The sequence below is a fragment of the Phoca vitulina genome, unplaced genomic scaffold (genome assembly GCF_004348235.1).
Source record: "Phoca vitulina isolate PV1807 unplaced genomic scaffold, GSC_HSeal_1.0 scaffold20, whole genome shotgun sequence".
In the NCBI taxonomy this organism is placed as follows: Eukaryota; Metazoa; Chordata; class Mammalia; order Carnivora; family Phocidae; genus Phoca; species Phoca vitulina.
In genome coordinates this window covers 29859603-29883635 of record NW_022589723.1, presented here as the reverse complement: position 1 = coordinate 29883635, position 24033 = coordinate 29859603, and the positions used below count along the sequence as shown (strand labels likewise).

General features: G+C 49.7%; 1 protein-coding gene across 2 annotated transcripts in view; it reads left to right on the top strand.

Annotated features, from left to right (window-relative positions):
• Positions 1 to 24033, top strand: part of DAPK2 (death associated protein kinase 2) — a 114421-nt gene that overhangs the window by 85148 nt on the left and 5240 nt on the right. Inside the window, exons 5-10 of one of the 2 annotated variants that reach the window (XM_032417429.1) lie at positions 3513 to 3642; positions 8984 to 9032; positions 9834 to 9860; positions 12650 to 12802; positions 13860 to 13905; positions 15350 to 16094. In XM_032417429.1, the coding sequence (XP_032273320.1) occupies positions 3513 to 3642; positions 8984 to 9032; positions 9834 to 9860; positions 12650 to 12802; positions 13860 to 13905; positions 15350 to 15958 (1014 nt within the window). In that variant the 3' untranslated portion in view covers positions 15959 to 16094. Of the gene's footprint in view, positions 1 to 3512; positions 3643 to 8983; positions 9033 to 9833; positions 9861 to 12649; positions 12803 to 13859; positions 13906 to 15349; positions 16095 to 24033 lie in introns of those variants that run through there. The other variant, XM_032417430.1, reaches the window with a different exon arrangement.

Below are 24033 nucleotides of genomic sequence, written 5' to 3'. Positions count from 1 at the left end.
GTGTGCAAGCCTGCCCTAGGTTGTCAGGCCCAAGCAGCATTCCCACTTCCCCCTGGGATAGATTCCCAGGACACTTGAGCCCCAGGGAAGGAAGATCATTTACTCTAGTTGTTAGGAGCAGAAGCTTTGGAGTCCAACAGATAGAGGTTAAAAGCCCTTTGTTCACAAGCCAGTATTTCAGTCTTGGTTTCTCCTTCTGAAACAGAGGAATGATGACATCCACCGCAGAAGATGGCCGGGAGGGTTCGATGAGGTAGAAAGTATGTCACGTGCGTGGTTAGCACAGTGCAGCCAAATAGCTGTCTTCACTCAGGGGACATTTACTGAGCACCTGGTGGATGCCAGGCTCTGTACCAGAAGAGGAACAAAACTCTCAGGAAGCTTGTAACCCGGTGTGGGGAGACAGATAAGTAAGCCGTCACCTTGAAACGGGAAGAGACAGTGGAATCGGGGAAGCACAGGGTGTTATGGGAACTGGGGAGGATGTGTGCGCACATGCGTAGGCCTTCTGGAGGAGATACTATTTTTACTGAAATGTGAAGAGGAAATTAACCAGGTTGGGGATAGGGACTGTGCAGGAAGAATGTTCCAAGCAGGGGAGAAGTCACCTGCTGAGTGTTATGTTCTTGGGGTGGACAAGAACTTGTGGGGCCAGGCAGTACTCAGGTAGGAAAACGTGGCCTGGCCCTGAGGTTTTCACAAGCCATGGAGAGGCTATTTCTCCTGGGCTGTGGGACGCAGAGGTGAGAGGACATAAGGCAAGGATGCTTCTCACCATTCAGAGCAGTGCTGCCTGGGAGAATTAAGCCTCCCGTTGTTCTTCCTTCTTCTCTGATGTTCCCCACCCCGTTCCTACTCCCCCATAATCCTGGGGGTCACCGAACCAGGTCCGGTGTGACTGCCTTTGTCCACTGTGGCTCCCATCCTCATGCAGAATGTGCTGTACCCCGAGCACACTGCTCATCAGAAAGCCTCAGGCCCTGACCCTCGGCCCCAGAGACAAGCCTCAGGGCCATTCCCTGGAGAGGAGGGGAAGTTCCCTATAACATGACTAAAGAATGTGGTGGAATGGAGGGAGGAGAAGCTTCCCCCGCCCCCCGCCGGGGTGATGGTGGGCAGTGGGGAGGGCACAGCTTACTGCATGGGATGCCAGGACACTCGGGGTCCATGGGCAGCCATTGGAGGGCTGGATTGGGGGTACTGGAGTGGGGCCATCTGTCTGGGTCCTATTTCCTGACCTCCCCTGTCCCTACTCTCCTTTCTGCAGGGCCGAAGACCCTGCTTTGCTTTGGGAAAGGACTTTGACACATTTTCAAAATAAAAGTGGAGAGAAATCTCCGGAGGGGAAAAAGGATAAATAAGCTTTAAAAAAATGCAAAGGGGGATGTATCAGTTATTTATTTTCAAAGTCGGGGGAGGCCTCAGCCAGCTCCCTTGAGTGAAAGTTTCTAGCCACTCTGACATGAGGTCGCAGAGAGCCAGGAAGTTCGGGATGCGGCACCTGGAGTGTCTTCAGGCCAGATTTAGAATCAGTTCAGCTCATCTAGGGCCACCCTCAGCCTTCCTGCCTTGGTGCTCTGCACTGCAGGGGTGAGCACGCAAAGACCTGAATCCCTCCCTCCAGCTGAGGTAGAGGAGCTAGGACAGTGACAACAAGGACTGTTGGGCAACAGAGAGTGTGACAAATGTCATAACAGAAAGGTTCAAATAAGCACCAAGGGGACTGGGGAGGAGGATTCATTTCTGGTGGGTGTGGGGGAGGGGTACTCAGTGAGGAAAGCTTTCAAGGGCTAGCTGAGTTGAGGCAGTCTTTGAAGCCCAGCTAGGATTTTAATGGGCAGATCAAGCAGAAGGCTTTCTAGGTAGAGCAAATAATGTGATCCAAGGTACAAGGTGGGAAATTCTGTAGGACTTTGGAAATAGGGACATTTGATTTTCTTAATTTATTTAAAACTGCTTTATTGAGGTAATAAGTCATATACTATATCATTCACCCGTGTAAAGTGTACAGTTTACAGAGTTGTGCAACTGACGCCACAATCGATTTTAGAAAATCTTTATCACTCCAAAAAAAAAAAAAAAAAGCCCCATACTCATTAGCAGTCACTCCCCATTCCCCCAGTCCTCGGCAACTACCAGTCTACTTTCTGTTTCTATGGATTTACCTAGTCAGGATATTTTGTATAAATGGAATCCTATAACGCATGGTCTTTTGTGACTGATTCTGTCACTTGGCATAATGTTTTCTTTTTCTTTTTTTTAAAGATTTTATTTATTTATTAGATAGAGAGAAATAGCATGAGTGGGGGGAGGAGCAGAGGGAGAGGAAGAAGCAGACTCCCCGCTGAGCAAGGAGCCCCAATGCAGGGCTCCATCCCAGGACCCTGGGATCATGACCTGAGCTGAAGGCAGACGCTTAACCGACTGAACCCCCCCAGGCGTCCCCGGCATAATGTTTTCAAGGTTCGTCCATGCAGAAGTATCAGTATTTCAGTCCTTTTTATTTTTCCTTTGCCTTCATTCCTCTTTATGGCCAAATAGGATTCCACTACATGGATATACCATATCCACCAGTTGATGGACATTTGTCTTGTTTTCCCTTTTGACATTTGATGTCAAATGTGACATTTGATGTTTTGGTGTAGATGTATGTTTTTAGGACATTCCGTTTGAGTGGAGCCTAGGACCCTCATGGCAGGGAGTGGGAGGGGACAGGGTGAAGCAGAGCAACCTGCTCACCCACTCTGGACTCTGAGTGGTTGGGTGGGGGTGAGAAGGGCAGGCTCCTGTTGTGGCCTCACTGAGAGCCTGTGGCGGATGGGGCCAGGGCAGGGCCATCCCCCACCCGACACACACCCACACGATTGCATCAGATCTGACAGCAGTCTGTGACACTGGAGATAGCCTGGGCAGCTGCTATTTTCCCTGTAAATCAGGTGCATTTGTCCCCCGTGTCCTGCCGAGGGCCATAATCAGTTAAACACATAGAGAAGTGTGAGCTACGTGGTAGTCCAGAGGAGGGGAGTTTGTCAACAGGAAGCTGGCCAGCCGGGGGGACGAGGTGGTCAGGAAGCAAAGGTTAATAAGCCAAGTGTAAACCGAGGCTAAACCGAGGCTAGGCTCCTAGGCTCCCACCCCTCCCATCCTCACATGGGGGCAGTGGTTTTGTTTACAGGAAATGCTGCAAGTTTCTCACTGGCCCCATCTAACAGATTGGGAAACAGAGGCACTACATGAAAGGGATCTGCCATTCAGAGACAGAAGCTAAGGTCTCTGGTGCTGCCGTAAGCAGCAGGCTTGGTAAAACCTGGGCCTTGCCCTCAGCGCGGTGCCTGTTTTTGAGTTCGCAGGAAAATACAGGACACAAAAACAAGAAAGAGTTTTAGTCTCCTAAAAAAGAATACCAAACCTCACCCTAACCCCAAAGTGAAGACACAAAACAGGGCTTTAATTACCATCTTTTCTTCCTTTCCTTCTTTCTTTCCTTTTTTTTGTTTTGTTTTGTTCTCCAGCCAGAAAACATTATGTTGTTAGACAAGGATATTCCCATTCCACACATCAAGCTGATTGACTTTGGCCTGGCTCATGAAATAGAAGATGGAGTTGAATTTAAGAACATATTTGGGACGCCAGAATTTGTTGGTGAGTTTTAGGCCTGTTTCTCTCCCACAAAACATCTGGGATCAAAAGGTAGAGAAATTCCGGGAATAAACCCTGTGTCTAGGGCTGTGGTCTCTGGGCTGAGAGGGGTGGCTTGGAGAGCTCCCCCGCCCCCAGCCTTAGAAATAAAATGTCCCGCTGGTCTTCTGGGTAAGAGTTCAGGTGCTGGCTTTGAGCACCCAGTCAGGGAGGGGGAGGCCAGGTGGGGCTACAGGTCTTTGCCGAGTCAGATCCTCCCGGAGCTGGCCCCACCCCCTGCTCTTAGTTGAATTTATTGTGAAGATTTAAAATTACTTTGCCCTCTGGCATTCCCATAAACTCAAATTTCTCTGGAGCAGCTTTTGATTTCCTGAAAAGGAAAAGGGAAATCATCTGCCAAATGCCAGATCCACCCACTCACCTCTCCTGTGTGCCTGGCCTTTATTCGTGCATGGTGGGGGGGGGGGGCCTCCTGGAGCAGGGCCCTGGCAGCTCTGTCTTCCCTCTGCTTCTCTCAGCCTTGGCTCAGGTCCCAGAAACCCCCGCATGGGACTGGGGCTGCAGGTTGGGGGTCCTAGAGAGACAGCCTTGCAGAGGGGAGAGGAATGAGAACTGAGGACCACCGTCTCTCTGCTTTGGGAGTTGGAGTGGTCTTGGAAATGGAGGGAGGGCGTGGTCTCCCCAAAACCTGGAGGCGGAAACTTCTGACCACAGTCTAATCAAAAAGGAAAATAGAATGTGTCAGATTATCCATTCTGATGGATGTTCAGGTCACACGTAACAGCTCCCCGGCCATTATAGAACAGTGCTGTCCAGGCCCCCCAGACCCCAAGGTAGGGGAAGCTTGCTGTGTGCCAGGCACTCTGCTGGTGCCCTACAGACATTATCTCAGTTAATCTTCAAACAACCTCATAAAGCAGATTTAGTTATTTTCTCTATCAAATGCTTTATTCAAGACAAAATAACCAGTAGGTGGTAGAGCTAAGATTCAAATGTAGATACAGCCAACATCAAAGCCTGTGCTCTTTTGGTTACACTGGGTCGTCTCTCTATAAAGACCTTCCCCCCAGGAGGCTTACAATTTAGTTGTGGAAACAAGACATCAAACCATCAAGTAAGAGTGCTGGAAGGATCTTTTTAGGTCATCTGGTCTAGTTTAACAAATGTGGAATTGGAAGGCTAGGGGATTTTAGTTAATTATTCTTCATCTCCTGTTTAACAGATATTAGGTGAGTTACTGGAGACACAGTCATGGCAAGGAGTCACACTCAGAATGACACATCCAAGGTCACACAGTGAGTTGGTGGCAGAACCAACTTGAACCCGGGGCACAAGACATCTATTCTTGAACTTTGTCCAAGATAGCAGTTGCTGTCCACTATTCACATATGTAGATAAAATGCATATATTTATTTAGTTAAGTTCATACCAAGTGTTAATCAACAACAGACGGTTCAACAAGAAATTCAGGGCAACAGTGGAAGAAGTGTCACAAGAAAGGATGTGATTAATCATAAAGTGAATGATAGAGATATCTCTGAAAGACCATTCAAACAAGATGGCCACTCTGGCAAAGTCAGTGGGATCAACCATGACCTTGAGTCAATGAGAGACAAAGGGCTGGTGTTGTGGGTGGGAGAAGTGTCTGAAGAGGAATGGGGACAGCACCAGGGTAGAGGAGGAGCACATCCCAGGTTCAGTCGTTTATAGCAGGAGGTAGGGCCAGAATTAGTGCATTTATTGGGGACAGTTCACTGTCCACTCCGGATGGAGCAGAGAGTTCCCATCAGACTGGCCATGTGAGTGGGATATTGATGAGTAGGCCAGACTGTGGAGGTTTTTTTCCAGTGGTATGCTGTTTAATGTCTAACAACAGGGTCTCAAAACAAAACAAACACAACCCTAATTTATAGCATTTGCCAATTTTAAGCTACCAACTGGTCACTGAATTCAGGGTTGGGAAGAGATGCACACAGTTGACTCTGGTGAGCCAGTATGACCAAGCTCCAGCCCAGAACTGGTTTTGTTTGCACCTTACAGATTTATAAGGTGACTTCTTTAGGTCCCTGCCCAAATTATGATGATTTTCTTTACCCAGGACTCCTGAGAAACAGGGTTATAATCACTTGTCCTTCTCCCACCATTCCTTTGAAATCTGAACCTGGGGCACAGTGTTGAAAAGTTATTACTGCCAGCCTCTAGGATTGTGGTGGATCTGTCTTCCAAAAGCCCTCCTGCTACAAAACTGGATTCTTGAGAAAAATATTCTTTTTAATGAAATTCTGGACTCATAGGAAATAAGAGAAATCTTTAAGGGTAGTAACTCCTCCAGCATCACTGGCCCCACCTCCAAAGCCAGTGAAATGAACTTAGAGCTGGGGCTGTGAGCAGCAAAAGAATTCAGTAGAAGGACCTCTCCCAAAGGCAAGGTATGTATCAGTGTTTCAGTGAGAGACCAGCAAGACTTAGATATCCGAGGACATAAGATATTGAAATTATCAGATGTTGAGTATAAAATAAATGGAATGTATATAGAAATAAGAGATAGAAACACAAGAATAAGCAAGCAACAAGAGACTGTCAAAAATGAGCAGGCAAATTCTAGAAAGAACCAGATGGAAGTTTGAGAGATTCAGTATATATTCCTAGCAATTTAAAATTCAGTGAATGAGTTAAACAGCAGATTTTACACAGCTGAAGAGAAAATTGAAAAATTGAAAGGCAGAGCTGGAAAAATTAGCTAGAATACCACAGAAGGACAAAGACACGGGAATATGAAATAGAGGACAAGTGTAAGAGGGTAAAAATGGAAAGCCTAACATAGGTCTGTTTGGAATCCCAGAGGAGGGAATGGAGACAACAGAGGAGCAACGTTTGAAGAAGATGGCTGAGAATTTTCAGAACTGTTGTAAAAACGTGCATCCCCAGACACAGAAAGGACAATGTATATCAAAGAGAAAACAATAAAAGTAAATCCATTATAGTTATACTAAAGCTAACATTACAGTTAAACTATAGGTTACCAAAGGCAAAGAGATCTTAAAAGTAGCCAGAGAGAAAAGACAGATCATCAATCAATCAATACAAATTTTAAAAAATTAGACCGACAGCATACTTCTCAAAACAACAATGGAAGCCGATGACTGATAGAATATTATCTTTCAAGAGCTGAGGAAAAATAAAAAACCAATAGGGAGCATCTCTCTACCTACTAGATGGGATGCTGATTCATGAATTGCTTAATAAAGTCAATTACATCCTCAAAAAAAAAAAGGACCCATAACTGCATACCCAGGAATGTTATATTTCAGGAATGAGGGTAAATGATTCAGACAAAACAAAGCAAAAAAATTACAAGTGAACAACAAAAAAGACAAACCATGAAACAATTAACCACCAACGGGCATTTATTAATAGAACTTCCAAAGATGTGCTTGTGAATTAAATGACCTTTGAGGGGAAGTCTCGATGCAACAAGTAATAGGAGCGAAGAAATCAGTAAACAATAGGCAAATATAAACATTTTCTGTTTAAAATGATGATGGTAATGTTTTAATTGTGGGGTTAAAAAAAGAACTAAAAGTTGAAGAAAATAATGTTAGGACAGAGTGCTTGAAATTAGTGTTCTAAGGTTCTTGTATTGTTAGAGGGAGGTCAAAACACTGCTTTATGTTAGAATTTGTTACATAGCCATCCTGAAGTCTCAAGAGTGGCCATTACAAAAATATAAGTAGGGGGGAAAACAATAAGAAAAGTAATAAAAAAAAAAAACAAGAAAGAAGAAAAGCACAGAAGAAAATGGACCAACAAAAGCACACAGAGGACAGAAGTGCGTGTATATGCATATCAAGCAGATAAGCTTGGAAAATGAATTGTGTTTCTCAAACTCTCTGTGGTGAAAGACTGGAAAAAAAATGTCTTCAATCTGTCCTGGACTGCTTCTTCAGTGAGATATGAGAAAAATAAATCCCTAGAAAAATTATCACAATTCGAATGTCATGGCAATGTCACGTTGCTCTACGAGTTTCTAAATGCTTACTCCCAATTTCTGTACCTGTTGTGTCTGGACCAGTGACTGTCTTCAGACTGCACCTTGAATCACTGTCCGAGAGGAAGTCTTTCATGTTTGTGAGGAGACGTGTGCAAAAAAGTTCATAGCAATGTTGTTCCAGTAAGAAAAGAAGTGGAAACCATCCAAATGATCACTGAGAGGACCGTGAAGGGAAGATGCTATATATTTGCTCAGTGGACTATTAGCAGTGAAAACGAAAGACCATGGATGAACCCTGAATGAACGCTAGAAGCATAATGTTAAGTGGAGGGAGGGGGCACCAAGTGACTACATCATATCTAGTATGACATCGTTTTTATGAAGCTAAAAAATAAGCCAGAAAAGTGGTTCCTTGTGTCTCAAAGTAGGGAGAGGTGGGAAGGTGGGCACACCCCATAGATGCAATGGTTTTAATATTGTTCTAGATGAACAAATGTAGCCTTTCCCACTGTCTCCCTTTTTCCATTATGATCAAACAGGCTCAGCCCTTCTCTCTTCTCTAGCTACTCACCTCTCTTTCTCCTCTGTTTCATGGCCAAGTTTTTTCATGGCGTCGTCTACACTCTTATCTCGACTTCCACCATCCGGGCACTCGCTGGACATTACTCACTTTCCAAGTGCTTGCCTGCTTGATCTTTGGGCAGCACTTGGCCCTCTTCTGTCCTGGGTAGAATCTTCTTTCCTAGACTCTGCACCCACTCCTGGTCACCACGTCATCCACACAGCTCCTGTTTCCATGTGTACAATGAATGACTCAGGATTTGATGGTTCTGACTCCCTCTCCTGTTCCCAGGACATGTTTGCCTGGATGCCCCTCAGGCACCTCAGGCTCATCATGTCATTGGCCCCAGAATGTCTTCATTCTCAACTCAGTGGGGAGGTGCCCCTCTTTCAGGCCAGACTCAGGAATGTGGATTCCCCACTGCCTTCTTTTCTTCATTATCACTTTCCAGCGCTGACCTAACTGGTTTCCACCAGAGAGTTCTAAAGCAGGCCTTGTTGCTAGGCCCCATTTCCCCTTCCTGCATCTTCCTCATGCCACCCTGCTCTTCCTCTTCCAGGTGTCCCTCTTCCTCACTATCAAGGCCTCTGTGTAAAAGCTTTCCACCAGAATAACTGGCAACTTCATTTCTCAAAATTCTTAGACGCAGAATTATCTCCATCTGTTGCTCTGATTTTTCCTTAGTGAGGATTCAGGAGGGAGACATTTGTCACCAAACGCCCTAAAATTCTCTCGAGCCATGTCTTCTCATTTTCATTCTCCTGCTGATTCTTCAATTTGGCTTCTTTCAGCTCCAGAAATTGTGAACTACGAGCCCCTGGGCCTGGAGGCTGACATGTGGTAAGTTGTACAGGCCACCCAGGTGACCTAGGGATCCTTTCAAGGGCAGCAGGCCTCAGACCCCGGCTCCCGCTGACATCCCCCTCGACCATGAAAACCCCCTTCTCCGCACGTTCGGAGCCTCTGGCTGCTCCAAGTGTGCTGGACCCACGGGCCAGGCAGCTGGAGGCAGCCAGGCCCGGACCTGAGGCCAGTTAGAACATGGCCACGGCAGAGACCAGGGGAGAAGTGAGGCTGCAGGTGCAGGCTCGGCCCTGAGGCCTGCCACAGCCATGGTAAAGAAATAGTAACGATAGCTCATTCAGTTAACCAAGTGATCACTGAGAGCCTCTTAGGCTCTAAGTGCTGTGTGGGGCCCAGGGATACTGTAGTGGATTTTCTGCACAGACAGGACTCATTTCATTTGCACAGGGCTTTATAGTTGGCCGAGTACCTTGATTGCCTGGTTTTCTAAAATCCACCCAGCGGTTTTGTGAGGTAGTTTTCATTACCCTCATTTTATGACCAGAAAGAGGCTCAGAGATGGATGATAAGGGACTTGTCCCAATCACAGCCTGCAAGTGCAGGAGCCTGATCTTGAACTCGGGTCCTCAGATTGAATGTCCAGAGCTTGATGACTCCAGACACATCCCTGGCTGCTGCTGAAGAGCAGGATGGAGGGGGTCATGGACTTGAGATGGCATCTTTAGGCCGCCATGGAGGGGCAAGTGACCCCTTCCCCTGAGGACCGTGCGGGGGAGTCCCTTACTGGGCTGAGACCAGAGCCAGGTGGCTCTGACTGGCCTGTTTTTTGTTTTTCAGGAGCATAGGCGTCATCACGTACATCCTGTGAGTATCCCCGATGCCGGGGCGCCGACCTAGCTTGGATCCAGGGGACCCGGGAGGAATGAGAGAGGGGCAGGCAGACAGGCAGACTGAATTTACTGATTTTCCTCATTTCCTCATTTCCCACGAGCCAGATATGTTGAAGGCACACGGCACATCTGGCGGTCTGAGCTCTTAGCTCCGTTTCAGACGCTCGGCCGCAGGGCGGAGGTGCAGCCTTGTCAGCATCCCCACTGTGGCCAGGCACACCCAGGCTGCACGTCCTGTGACAAAGTCGGCTTTCGCCCAGAAGCCTTGGTCCAGCCCTCCAGGCTGCCGTGCCTTCCCCGATCCCGCGTCTTTCTCTCCCCTCTCCCCTTCCTTCCCCAACTCTCACAGGCTCTCTTGTTTCTCCCCAGAGCCTCTTTCCCAGCCCCGAAATATTAAGTTGCTTAAGCAGCCATTTCCCGTGGAGCTCCATGTGCAGTGGATCTGTCACTTTCGATCTCTGTGGCCTTGGGCAGATACTTAACCTCTGGGCCTGTTTTCCTCATCAGGAAAATAAGAATCACAAACTTCCTGCCCACGGGTGTGCTGGGCAGCTTAGATGAGCCGCCACGTGCAAAGCTCCCGGCGCGGCTCTGGCACGTGGCACGTGGCTGATGAGTCAGCGTGCATTCCAGCAGTGCTTCCCCACCGGCTTCCCCTCACTGCACACCTGGGACGTGCTATTTTTAGGGCACACTGGGTAAGAGTCCGCCAGCAGCCAGAGGCGCCGTGGGGGCTCCAGTGCCCCACACCCCCGCACGCCAGTTCTCTGACTTTTCCAGCAGCCCACAGACTGGGAGCTCTGTACGACCTGGTGGACCCCCCTGAGCTGCGGAGGAAGGTCTCGATCCTGGCTGCACGTTAGACCTTTTAATACCTACCGCTGCCCAGGCCCACTGCAGATCTATTATCTCAGAATTGCTAGGGATGGAGTCTGGGCATCAGTATTTTTTAATCAGTTTTAATCAGTTTTTTAAAAAAGATTTATATATTTACTGAGAGAGAGAGAGCATGTGCACAAGTGGGAGGAGGGGCAGAGGAAGAAGGGAGGGAGAATCCTCAAGCAGACTCCTTGCAGAGCGCAGAGCCCCACGCAAGTCTCTGTCCCAGGACCCTGAGATTATGACCTGAGCCGAAATCAAGAGTCAGACACTTAACAGACTGAGCCACCCAGGTGCGCCTGGGCATCAGTATTTTTTAAAAGCCCCAGAGGAATTGGATGCAGAGAAAGAGAATCTGATGCAGTGCTCGATGGTTCCAGATTCTGCATTGGCTCTTGAAACCTTGATTTTTTTTTTTTTCAGAACTCTGATTTCCTTATTGAAATATTGAGGAATTTCAGTGTGTACAAGGCACATAGGCTTCTTGCAGCTCATTGGAGTCCCACACAGTTTCTTGAGTGCCTGCTCCTGGTGGGCACTGGGCCAGGCATGCAGGATGCTGACATGAAGGAGGTCTGCCCTGCTTGCCTGGAGCTCCCCGTGTCGGGAGACACCACACAGCTAAGTCGCACTCAGTGGGACCAAAGTCACGCTGGATGTATGAACACGTCTCTGTGAGACACCGCTGGGAGAGGCACTGGTTTGCTGGGGCTGTGGAAGATTTAACGAGTTTAGATGTGATCCTGTTCAAAATGGGGAGTCATAGAAGGTTCTTTGGGTTCAAAGACAGAAATAATGGCCACCAATTCCAGAGCGCTTAGAATGAGCAAGATTGCAGGGAGCACTGTCAATGTATTTATTCTTTACAACAATCATGTGAGGTGGAGGCTTTTATGTTCTTCATTTTATAGAGAAGGAAACTGCAGCTCAGAGAGGTTGAGTAACTTACCTAGGTTCACACAGCTATTGAGTAGCAGAGCTGGGATTCAAATCCGGGACTGAAATATCAAAATTTTCCCAGTGCACCTTGCTGCCACTCTGCCAAGAAAGTGGCAGTGGGTTGGGGATGACCTTCAAGAGATATTTAGTAAATAAAACCAACAAGAGTTTGGGGCCGGTTAGATGTGGTGAGGGAATGGATGGAAGAGTCAGAGGTGGTCCCTGTGTTCTAGCTTGGGTGCATCCGTGAAGGGACATCATTAATCAAGGCAGGGAGCTCGTGGAGGGAGGTTAGGGCACAGTGACAATGGCACATCTAGGGAGAGGTATCCCATAAGAGGTATCCCAGTATGAGTCAGGAAACAGTAGATTTGGGAGTCACTATCTGAATGACACATTCTTGACAAACCCTGCAGGGGAACCTGACACACCTGTCTAGGCCCTAATGGCCCATCTCTTCCCACACCTCTCAGGTTTGGCTCAAGCTGTTCCCTTAGTCTAGAAGACCTTTCATCTCCTCTGACTGCTGATAGCCTCTTCATTCTTCAAGACGCAGCTGATACAAATGTCAACTCCCCCATGAAGCCTGCATTGGGTTTCCCCTCTGTCCTGTGCTCCCCCCGTCCTTCGTCTGGTCTTCCATTATATTCTGCTTTATTCTGCTTGGGATTATGAAAAGCCATGTCCCTGTGTTTCCTCCCCTTCTCTTCAAGTTCCTTGCAGACACAGTTTCTCTCTGTCACGTACTTAGTAGGAGCTCCATAAAGTAGATTGAATTCAACTGTTAGCTGAAAAGGCTGCTGACTGGCTGCCCAGAGGAGGGCAGGCGGTGTTGCTAGGAGCCTCCCATCCCCATGCAACAGTATGAGTCAGGGTTCCCTGATTCCATCACCCCCACCTCTGTCTACTTACCTACAGTCACGTGTTCCCTCTCTGTGTGCTCAGCCTAAGTGGAGCATCCCCTTTCCTGGGAGACACGAAGCAGGAAACGCTAACAAATATCACAGCAGTGAGTTACGACTTTGACGAGGAATTCTTCAGCCAGACCAGTGAGCTCGCCAAGGACTTCATTCGGAAGCTTCTGGTTAAAGACACCCGGTAAGATGACAGAGAAAGGCATGGGCTTCTGGGGTACTGACCTTCTGTCCCCTCTCCCAAAGACATGTCATTCTGTCCCTACTTTGCCATGGGCTGCCATCTGCACCATTGTGGTCTAATCTGGGCAGGTGCTGAGAAGTGTGGATTAGCTGAGACTTGGCATTCATCTTACTTGCTCAAGTCTTTCTGCTTTCTTTCTTGCCAAAGTACAAATAGCTCTGTGTGTATGTGTGCGCACGCGTGCGCGTGTATGCATACATGCATGTTTGAAAATCAGCCTGTGTTTCTCTAGGGCACATCATCTTTTCCGGTCTGTCCCAAAGGCACCTAGAACTAGGATTTGAAAAGGAAAGTGGCAGAGTTTCTAAACCAATTCAGGTGGGAGTTGGGGGAGGCAGACTCAGAGGGGCCAGTAAGTGGGAGAATAGGAGACATGCTAATCCTACCCCTTCTTGGGGCCCAGGGTGAGCCCCGTGGCTATAGAGTCAAAGCAGGAGATAGGCCGGGGATTCTAAGGTGCTGGGTGCCCAGAGCATGGACTAGATGGGACAGGAATGAGATCTCCAGATTCTAGAAGGCCATGTCCTCTTGGTCCCACAGACTTCAGAGAGAGCCAGAATGGGGTCCTCTAAAGGGCAGGGGCCTGGTTTCCCCATCCAACGGCAGTGCTAGGTCAGGTCCCTACCGGAGCAGGGAAGGACGGAAAAGGGATCTGGGAAGCAAATAGAAAAACACCGAGGTTTCGTGGTCTGTGGAGAGCTAAAGCTCACAAGAGCACTTATGACTCTCATAGAGTGTGGCGTTAGGCCCTTGAAGTTCAGGACCAAAGATGAGGGTTTACGTAATGTCACTCTACTGAGGGGCCTGCCTGGACCACTTTCTCTGGAATGGGGGACTTCAGCCAGTTCCCCATCCATCTCTGCATCCCCCATTATTCTGGTTCAGTGGCAATGGTCAAAGAATGCCACAGTGCGGGTCTGACAAGAGTAAGAATGGAGACCATTGCTCTCAGCTTCTGTCTTCATGGATCATCACTGTTTTCTGATCCTCGTTGCAGGAAACGGCTCACAATCCAGGAGGCTCTCAGACACCCCTGGATCACGGTAAGGGCATGGTGTGGAGTGCCAGTGAGCAGGCAGGTCGGCAGTCTCTCTGGGTGGGTGGCCAGATGCAGAGGGCCCACCGAAAGACCTTTGCTAGAAACACCCACCCTCGGGCACCGATGAAAGCCGGGCGGGGGTGCCAAATGGTCTGGATTTGTTCAAATAGGTTCATAGGTTTAAGTTTGTATTTCACAGGTTCAGGTGACTTATGAAATGAAACCTCACAAAGCTCCGTTGAAACCTTTTTCTTTGGGGCCATCTTACAAAGCGTACTTTGTCAGAGGACGTGTCACTGTCACTCTCAGAGCAGAAATCAGGACTCCCAAGTTGTAGAGAGAAAGCAATGACAATTAAAACCTCAACTCTGTAACCAAGGCTCCTTCTTTCTAACTTTCGGCACTCAGAGTAAAGGATGACACTCTGACCAGAACAGGGCTCGGAGATGGGAAGCCTGGTGGGGAAGAGAGGTGGCCACCCCCAGGGCAATGCTGTTCCCTCTGGGGAGATGGGGGCACGAAGGCGACTCCCCGCCTAACCTGCTTCGTAATTGGGCTTCCAGCCGCTGGTTTGGGGAGGGTCTTGCTGTCTAGTCACGGTACAGTAAAGTGCTAGTTAAAAGCACTTTGCCGAGGGGCGTCTGACTGGCTCAGCTGCAGAGCATGTGACTATTGACCTTGGAGTTGGGAGTTCAAGCCTCCAAGCCCCACATAGGGCGTAGAGATTACTTACAAAAAAACAAAACACTTTGGTGGGGTGAGAATCAGGAGACCGGGATTCTGGCCCTACTTCTGCTGCCTGATGAGATGTGTACTCCCTGGGCCTCACCAGACTTCCTATTCACCTGCATTGCGAGGAGAGGGCTGGCTAGGATGATCTGAGCGTGCAGATGCGGAAGGATAGGGCCTATGGAGGATGGAGGGCAGGGAGGGCTGGAATGCTTTGGAGAAGGTCACGTTCATCTGCTCATTAAAGGATGGGGAAGGCCAAGGGCCCTCTAGGTTTGGAGTGGGCCCAGAGCCCAGAGCGAGGGAGTCTCTGAGGCTTAGTGTGCTGAGTTGCCTAGGCCTGGGATGCCAACCGGCCCCGAAGGAGAAAGGTCCCTCAGCCCCCCTCTGTCAGCCATGGCCTTTTCTGCTCCTACCTTTGAGTGGATGCCTGCAGAGTCCTGGCTATAGCCTGCTTGCCCGTGTGAGCTCCCTAAATGCTATGCGTGTGGAGACCTCCTCTAATGGCCATGGACCCCTCCCCCACCCTGAAGTGAGCATGCAGGCAGCACCCCTGTACTCTTTAATCTTTTTCATCATCTGTGGGGATGCTCATCCCACCGTGGTCCTCCCTGTGGCCTGATGCATGCAGTGAATGTGTGCCTTCTGCCTGCACCTTGAACTGCCCTTCGGATCAGGCATCAACTTAATTCTGGCTGTTCTATCTAAACACCCACCAGTCCAAAGGAGAAGTCAGAGCCCCGCAACGGCAGAACACAGAGCCCCCCCAGCTGAAGACCAAGCGCCTGAGAGAATACACCCTCAAATGCCACTCGAGCATGCCCCCCAATAACACCTACGTCAACTTCGAGCGTTTTGCCCGTGTAGTAGAGGACGTGGCTCAGGTCGACTGGGGATGCCGTGCCCTGGCAGGGACCCACGACACCATCCAGGACGATATGGAGGCCCTGGTCTCCATATATAACGAGAAGGAAGCTTGGTACCGAGAGGAGAGCGAGAGCGCCCAGCATGACCTATCCCAGCTCAAGTACGAGTTCCGCAAAGTGGAGTCCTTGAAGAAGCTCCTGCGAGAAGACATCCGGGCCACAGGGGCCAGTCTCGGAAGCATGGCCAGGAAATTGGACCATCTGCAGGCACAGTTTGAAGCTTTAAGGCAGGCGTTCTCAGCAGACCTACAGTGGATCCAGGAACTGGTGGGCAGCTTCCAGCTGGAGAATAGGAACGCAGATGGCCTGGGCTCCGTGTTCCACAGGGACGCCAGGGAGTCCCTAGTGGAGCTGCCCGACAGATCAGCCAGCAAGGAAGTCTTGGCCGGCTTGAAGCTCTGAGTACCAGAATCTAGTTGGTGATGCATGCTGGATGATTTGCAGAAGCGTGCTTCCGAGTGCCCTGCCAGGGCATCAGCTAGAATTATCCTGCGGGGTGTGTGTCTGTAACAGAGCTTTCCACCCCCTTCACAGAATCCAGAACCAGGAAGGTGCTAGCTAGTTATTCATTCTGCACCTCCTCTCACCAACCTGGGTTTCTGGGAGGGTGGCTGGCACAGAGAGCAGCCAGGCTGTTAAAACAATTGCGAGTGAAAACCCCTCCGCAAACCCTTCTCTGGAGGGAGGATGGCTGGCCCTGGGGAGATGCTTGATAATTGATTTGTAATAATGGATTTGTTCACATCTCACTTCCCATCTCTGTGCCTTAGGGACTGCAGACCAAAGGGCAATCTTTGCCTTAACTAGGGATAACAGTAAGCCAGTGTGGTGCTTTCCTGCTACAGAAGGACGGATTTAAAATGCACGGAGAAAATATTGCCTTTTATTTGCACTGGCTTTTCACTTACTGAGCACTTACATCTTTGATCTTTTAAAGAACTCTGTGAGCAGGAAGGTGGGTGGTATTATTATTGTTGTTACTATTATGTCCATGTAACTGTTGAGGAAATTGATACAGAGAGGAAAAGTAACTTACTCAAGGTCTTTCATAGCTGGTCGATATGGATGGAACAGAAACCTAAGAAGCCTGACCCTCAGATGAGGTCTATGGGAAGAAATAGTGAGACTTTGCTATAAATATCCACCTTCACGTTGAAGTTCAGGTCCAGAGGTAAAGTTAGCAACTTCATCTAGTTCATGTATTCTGCCAGGTATAGGTAGAATGCCCCATTCCTTTAGACGATTGTCCCAAGAAGTGGGTCCTGGAGGGTGCAGTTCGTGGGTCCTATCTAGCCCTATCCCTGTCTGAAGATCAGCTTGCAGAGCAGGAGGCAAGGGGCAGCATTTCCCCCTTTTCCCCCTCTACCCCTTCTGGCTAAAGGCCCCAACCTTGTGTTAGGAATGAAGACCAAAAGGAACTCGACAAGAAGGTCCCTTTTCTTATGTACCTAGGGCACTGGGGCCCTGAAAGGGCTGAGAAACTCTGAGAGTTTAAGACTGGGAAGCACAGGGCGCCTGGGTGGCTCAGTTGGTTAAGCGACTGCCTTCGGCTCAGGTCATGATCCTGGAGTCCTGGGATTGAGTCCCACATCGGGCTCCCTGCTCAGCGGGGGGTCTGCTTCTCCCTCTGACCCTCTTCCCTCTCTTGCTATCTGTCTCTCATTCTCTCTCTCTCAAATAAATAAATAAAATCTTAAAAAAAAAAAAAAAAAGACTGGGAAGCACAGGCTCAGTGGTCCCCACCTGACGCCAAGCTTTGAGCACACCTCCCTGAGGACTGTGTGAGGTCATCTCCCTGGAGGGGCCAGTCAGCCAGCTCATATGGACAGAGCGTGGTGGAGTGTGGGCCCAGCACTACGCTAGAAGCTTGGGGTGAGAGACCAGATGGTATCATTTCAAAGTGACTTCACAGACTCACAAAACACCCTTGTCTGATAGGCAGGGTAGGTGTTATTCCCAATTTGGAGTTGCGGAAACAGAGAGGTTGTGATTTGCCCAAGGCCACGGTCGTGGTAAAAGTGGCGCCCTTCTGATGATACGTCTGTTGCTCTTTCTTGCTTCCCCTAACTGCCTCAGCTCCGGGAGTTTACTCTCTGCTTACAGGGCAGAGATACCCAGACTCACCCATCCATCTATTGACAAATAATGTTTGAGCACCTGCCAACTGCCGGGCGGTCGGGTTGGCGCTGGGGATACAATGTTGAGTGAAAACAGGCTCGTTTCCTGCCTTCATGGAGTTCACAGTCAGGAAAAGGATTCCAACATTAATCTAGAACATTCTACAAGTACAGAAGTGCAGGTGGAACACATGCTATGGAAGAGAAGTGTGTAGCTGGCAGCAGGGGTTTGATCTAGTCGGGGAAGGCTTCCCTGAGGTGGTGATGCTGGAGGCGAGGTCCGCAAAGCAAACCAGGGAGAAAGAAGTGTTCCCGACAGAGCTGTCAGGGCTAGGGCTCAGTGGTGGAGGGGGCATGGAACCTGGAAGGGAGAGGATAAGGTGGGTATATGGTGTAGATGTGTCTGGAGAGGAGGCATGACCAGTGGTACTTTGCCATATTAAAGAGCTCTGCCTTCATCCCAAGAATCATGGGGAGCCATGATGGATCCCAGGCTAGTCAGCTGCCTGCGCTGCTGGGCAGGGGAGGGCATGGCCAGTGAGCAGCACAGATGGCAAGTGGTTTGGGACAAGACATGAGATTTTGACCCCATGCAAACCTACCTCCTTTTCCATTATCCTGCCAGATCATCTCAAATATCATACATAATATTTGTAACAGAAACGGTTTCTATCAAATGTAAGAAACCATATTTTCATCAAATATATGATGCATTGTTATTTCAGATACCAAAAATAAGAAAGAAAAAAGCCAAGTGAGGTAGGAGACTGCCTCCCCTCCCCCCACCCCAAAGCTGAGACACCTTCACTGAGAAGGCAAACCAAGAAATAAAGCCATCGTGCAAAAAAGGGAAAGCAAGGAAACGTGTGTTTCGTCCTTAATGCTAGATGGAGGAATGAAAAATCCTCCCCTGAGAAGAGGAGCCCCAGGTGGGTGGTACTCACGCAGGTGTGCTTTCTATATTTGCCCAATCCGTGTGATCTGAACGAACCTCAAGCAGAGACTCTAATGTCACACGGTCTGAGGTTGGGTGGCCCCCAATGTCCGACAGAAGCAGTGTGGTCATCTCCTGGAGCACCTGTCTTCACTTCAGACCCACTGTAATGATATGATGCTGTTGGTTAGAAGAGAAGTCCTGATTTCAGAGATCCAAAAGTGTGTGCATTTGGAATCGGAAATGGGAGATAGCGAAGCCCTGTTTCCTGTGCCCTGCCTGGGAGACTGGCTACAAGTGACCTGTCTCCAGTCTCTCCAAGAACTTACTCGCCCTTTGGCCATGTCAGTAGACCTTGACCTCATACAACCAGATTTCCTAAAGAAAGGAAGCCCCCAGCTGAGTAACTCAGGTTAAACTTTCTTGTGAAGGTTCGAGATAAAAGGCACTACAGGAGTAAGACGGTGCTGATTTGAATTAAGGAGACTGGGAACAGGGAGGGGAAAGCGGTTAGTCCAGAATCGTGGCACCGGCCACTCACCGTTCGTGCTGGGAGGTACTGAGAGGCGAACCACCAGACGCTCTCGTTTTACAGCATTTGACAGGACAAGACCTGGCTGGAGTCATGCAGCTGGTCATCCCCAGAGCTGGGGTCAGAACCATAAGTGGTTTTCCTCCCGTGGAATCGTGGGAGGAAAGAATCATCCTTTCTGTGTTCATGTCCTGTCATTGGTAACTATTTATTATTTAGATGTTTTCTAAGCAGACCCTTTTCTGTACCTAAGAGCTTCTGAACACAAATGAACTGAGAAGTGCCCCCAAGTCTTTCAGGGAAATTAGAGGAGGCTGTGACCTTCCTCTGTCACTTGGCCGGTCCAACTCCTGTCACCCTTTGGCATCAGAACTTGATGCCAGGGGGAGAGCCCAAGGAGGCCCGTGGAACGCCCAGCTGGAGGATCCGCCGGATTCCCCGACACATGCCCATAGCTGGTGTCGTAACCGTGGAGTCAAGGGCAGGGCGGGGCTGACAGTGGCCGGATGGGGTGTCAGGAGGGGAATGTTTCACTGGTACCTAGAGGGAGGAAGGCCTGGGGGGCACTGCCAGGCCACATCAGCCACAAAGGAAGAGTTTTCATTCAGCACGTATCGAGAGGTTGGCCTCTGCTCTGTGCAAATGCCACCCTGGGCTGTCGGGGAGGCTGAGCGTGTGACATCATCCTGATTACGGATTCCCAAGGGAGATGGAGAGTCAGCATCTGGGGAAGGCAGCAGCCTGTCCCCCCTCTGAGGCAGATGCGCATGGCACGTGATAGCTCAGCTTTGCGGGAGGAAAGGTGGAGAGAGCCTGGTAACCGGTGAGGGGGCTGGCAGTGAAGGGATGGGGCAGAGTGATAATGGTAGGAGAAGTCAGTCTCCCCCGCGAGCCCTCTCCCCGCACTGCCCACCCTCCCCCACAGGTGATCATGAAGACGGCGGCCCCCCACCTCACTCTGACAGGCAGGGCACCCAGCCCATGTGGGAGGTGGCTGTGTGCCCAGCCACCAACCCCACTGTCAGCCTCTGGAAAGGTCTGTGGCACTGAATGGCCTTTTCTCCTTTGTCTGTGAAACTCTTGGCCTGTGGAGAAGATTCTTTGCCCTGTAGAGGAGACCCAGCAGTGGGCATATTTGAGGAGCAGAAGGGACCAGTTCATTTGGACAAACACTGATTGTGCTCTGGTTCTGAAGGGAGGTGACAGATAAGGACAAGACAACCCCTGAATAAAAGACTCAGTGTCTGCGACAGATGGAAACCACCCCCCCCCCCCGAACTGGGAGATGGGAAAGGCCATGCTGAGTGATAAAATCGAGATACCCAATATTCCAAAAAACGAGAGAGATGAATTTGGACTGAGAAAGGGTCAGGGGGTCAGCAGGGGGCAGAAACGTTCTCAGGGAGGGTCCCCCCCGGAGGGTCCCCCCCTCCAACACCTCCTTCCCAAGCTGTAGCCTGAGAAGGTGCCATGTAGAATTTGGAGGGGTGGGCATGAGCCCAGATTAGGGCCAGGAGCCTGGACCTGTTAAACGGAGATAAAAGAGGAGCTTTACAGGAATTTAAGAGAGGGGGTGTTTTCGCTTTGAACTTTTTGTTGTGGGAAATTTTCACAAATATCCAGAATGGTATAGTGAATTCCATATGCCTCTTACCCAGCTGCAGCAGTGAGCAAGTTATGGCCCATAATCTCACATGGACCTACACCACTGCTATTTCCGGAGTATTTTAAAGCAAACTTTAGACTTATTTCACTCATAAATTCTTCAGCATGTATTTCTAAGCACTTTATTTTTAATACTACTCCTGTACCATTATCACACCTGACAAAACCAAGAATCATTCCTTAATATCATGTGGATACATATTCCATACTCCCGTGTCTCCACTTTTCTCCAGGTTGTCCTGTTGGGGGTGGTTTGTTCAAATCAGGATCTAAACACAGTCCATGCGTGGCATTTGGTTGTGACGTCTCTCAGGTCTCCTGTCTTCCATACCGGTACATGAGGGAGAGCTTTGGAAACTTTTCCTGGGGACAAAAAATTGCTCAGAAAACTGAAGGTCCTGGAAAGAGGATTAAAAGTGCGGAGACCTAACTCAGGAAAGTGAGACCAGGTCAGGCAAGGAAAGGGGGCATCCCACTCCTTTCCATTGCCTTCTTCTATGTGCAGGACGACCTGCAGAGGCGCAGTCTCTCCACAGATCTCCCCACCCACGTATAAGGAGGCAGACACTCAGGTCCTCATAAGCCTCATGTGCTCCTTTCCTGGGAAGAGTGGGAAGTGAAGCCATCAAAAGGGAGAGTTGGAGGTGCCACCTAGAGAGAGACTGGATTAAGGGAGATTGGTGGGGCTGGAGACAGACAGACCCAGCCTGGAGATGGAAGTGGGTGCTCAGGTGTCCCTGACTTTCCATGGAGGATGGGGCTGGAGAAATGGCACAGATGGAGATTTGAAAAGTTGCAATCTGTTTGCAGTTTCTAGAGGAGGCCTGGTATTGAGAGAAAATCCGGAGTGCCTCTTCTTATAAAGAGAGTTCCTTTTTTGTGCCCGGGGGGTAGCTGCTGTTCCAACTCTCTGCTCTCTGGGCATCGATGCTGACCCAGCACACCCTGCTGGACTTTGTCAAGGCCATTTGTATCTCCATAAAAAAAACCTGACTTCAGCCACAGCGTTCTGTCTTCGTGCCTCCTTTCCAACATTTTTCCGAGACACTAAACATGCTCCTAGGAGCCTGGTCAGAATTGCCCATACTCTGGCCAAAGGACCTCAGGTTGGAAGGTGGGTACTGTGTGTTCGCAGAGAGGGGAGGGCCAAGAAAAGGCAGAACACAGCCCCATCCCCCTGACACCCCTAATTTAGTCAAAAGTGTTGGTGCCATATTCCTTCTGGGAACAGATTTCACTGCAGAATTTATGTCTCTGACTTTCAAGGATTAGATGGTAGTATCAGCATGTGGTGAGCCTCTTGGCAACCGAGGAGACCCATTGATTAGGAAAGGCCAGCCTGACAGATTTATGCCTGGGTGGCCCCCTTCTCAGAGTTCATGCTGTTTTGTGTAGCACATAGACAGGGCCCTAGAAGCAATTGCGTCACCTCCCGTTAATGGCTTCTGGGAATGGTCCCCCCTCATATTTTAGTTGGGCCCCTCTGCTCCATGGCTGGTACTGCTGGACCAGTTGGAAGGTAGGATTCTTATTAATGGGATTCCCCTAACTGCGTGTTGACTTTCCAGCCATGGGGTTCGGGCCTCTCTCTTCTGGCAAGAGTGCCAATCAGTAAGTGGATAAAAAGAGGTCCCTTCCCTCCCAGCGTGTGCTGATCCCACCTCATCAAACTCTCCAAGTGAAGTACAAGTGTCCCCTGCAGGGCTTAGGCTCAAAAGTGAATGCAGACATCAGTGAGGTTAGAGGTAGAAATGTTCTGTGGGTTGAGGAGGCAGCGAATCACCCTGGAAAGGAGATACTAGTTGCTGGGAGGTGCGGGAGAGGGAGAGTAACAAAAAACAAATACAGAATAAAATGTCAGGTAGTGATGCCTGTTAGGAAGAAGTAGGGTGCAGGCACAGTGCGTTGTCTGGGGCACTTGGGGTGCTATTTTATATAGAGAAGTCGAGGAAGGCTTCCTGAGGAAGTGACATTTGAGCAAAGACTGAACAAAGTGACAAAGTGAATATATGAAGGAGCAAGAGCAAAGACCCTGAGATTTTGGGTTCCTGAGCCAGCAAGCAGACTGTGGGAGCCACAGCGACAGAAAGGAGAGAGGGAAGAGGAAATCAGGTGGAGCAGGACCCAGATGGTGCAGGCCTTGGGGGGCTTGGTGAGCTTGTTGGGTTCCATCAAGGGTGCCGGGAAGCTGCTGGAAGGCTTTGATACCAGTTAAAGTCAGGCTCTGCCCTCTTTTGTGTCTCCCCTCGGGTGAGACCTAGACCCAGGGCTGGGCTTGCCGGTGCGACAGAGGAGGTGAGAGGCGGTGAAGGAAAGAGCTAGGAGAGCTTAGCTGGATGGTCCCCTCAGCGGCCTCATCCTCTTCTCTTCCCTCTCTGTCTTCCTCCTTCCCCCTCCCCTCATTCCCCCCCTCAGTCTCTGGCCCAAAGAGTGTTTTAGTTTGGGAGCGTGAACAGCCCCTGGCTTTCTCATCCCCCCTCCAATGTCAAGGGTATGTGCACTTTCCTCCCTGCTCCCTGACCCCCACAGAGCTCTGTTGACTCCCAGGCAGAGCCCTGGGGAGCCATGATGTCACGGCTGCTGATCCAGAAGCCCGGGCCTGTCATTGGCAGGAGTGAGCAGGTCCCGGGTCCGAGGATTTCATTCCAGTGTGTCTCTTCAGCAACTCGGGGAAACGAACGTTATAGCTGTTAAGCACCCGCCGGTGTCTGCTCTGGGTGGGGAGGAGGTGGGGCAGAGGACACTGACAAAACCATGAAGAAAATTCTTTCTGTGCCCTCAAGTTGTTTTTCACTAGTGAGACGGCCCCACTGCAGAGCTGGCCGAGGTTGGTGAGGAATACTGAGGGAGCTCCCCTGTGTTTCGGTCCTGGCAGGGGGAGAGTCACTGCCTTTCGGAAGCTGTCTTGGAGAAGGTCATGTTTGAACTGGGCTTTGAAACACACGGGGACCTTCCGGGAGCACAGGGGCTGGGGTGGGCATGGAAAGTGCGCCTCCTGCCGGGAGATTTTAGGTCCCCAGCAGTGTGGGCCAGCCCTATGTGCCCGCTTCCCCGTGCCAAGCGCCATGATGAAAAACCAGCAAGAATGGAGGAGTGCTCCAAGCATGGAGGGGAGACAAGAGCAGCGCCCAGGAACCCACGAGCGACGTCACTCAGCATTCACTGAGGAGCCAAATGAGGCATTGCTGTGAGGAAGCTGTGAGAGCAGAGAGAAAAATCGAGCTGGGTG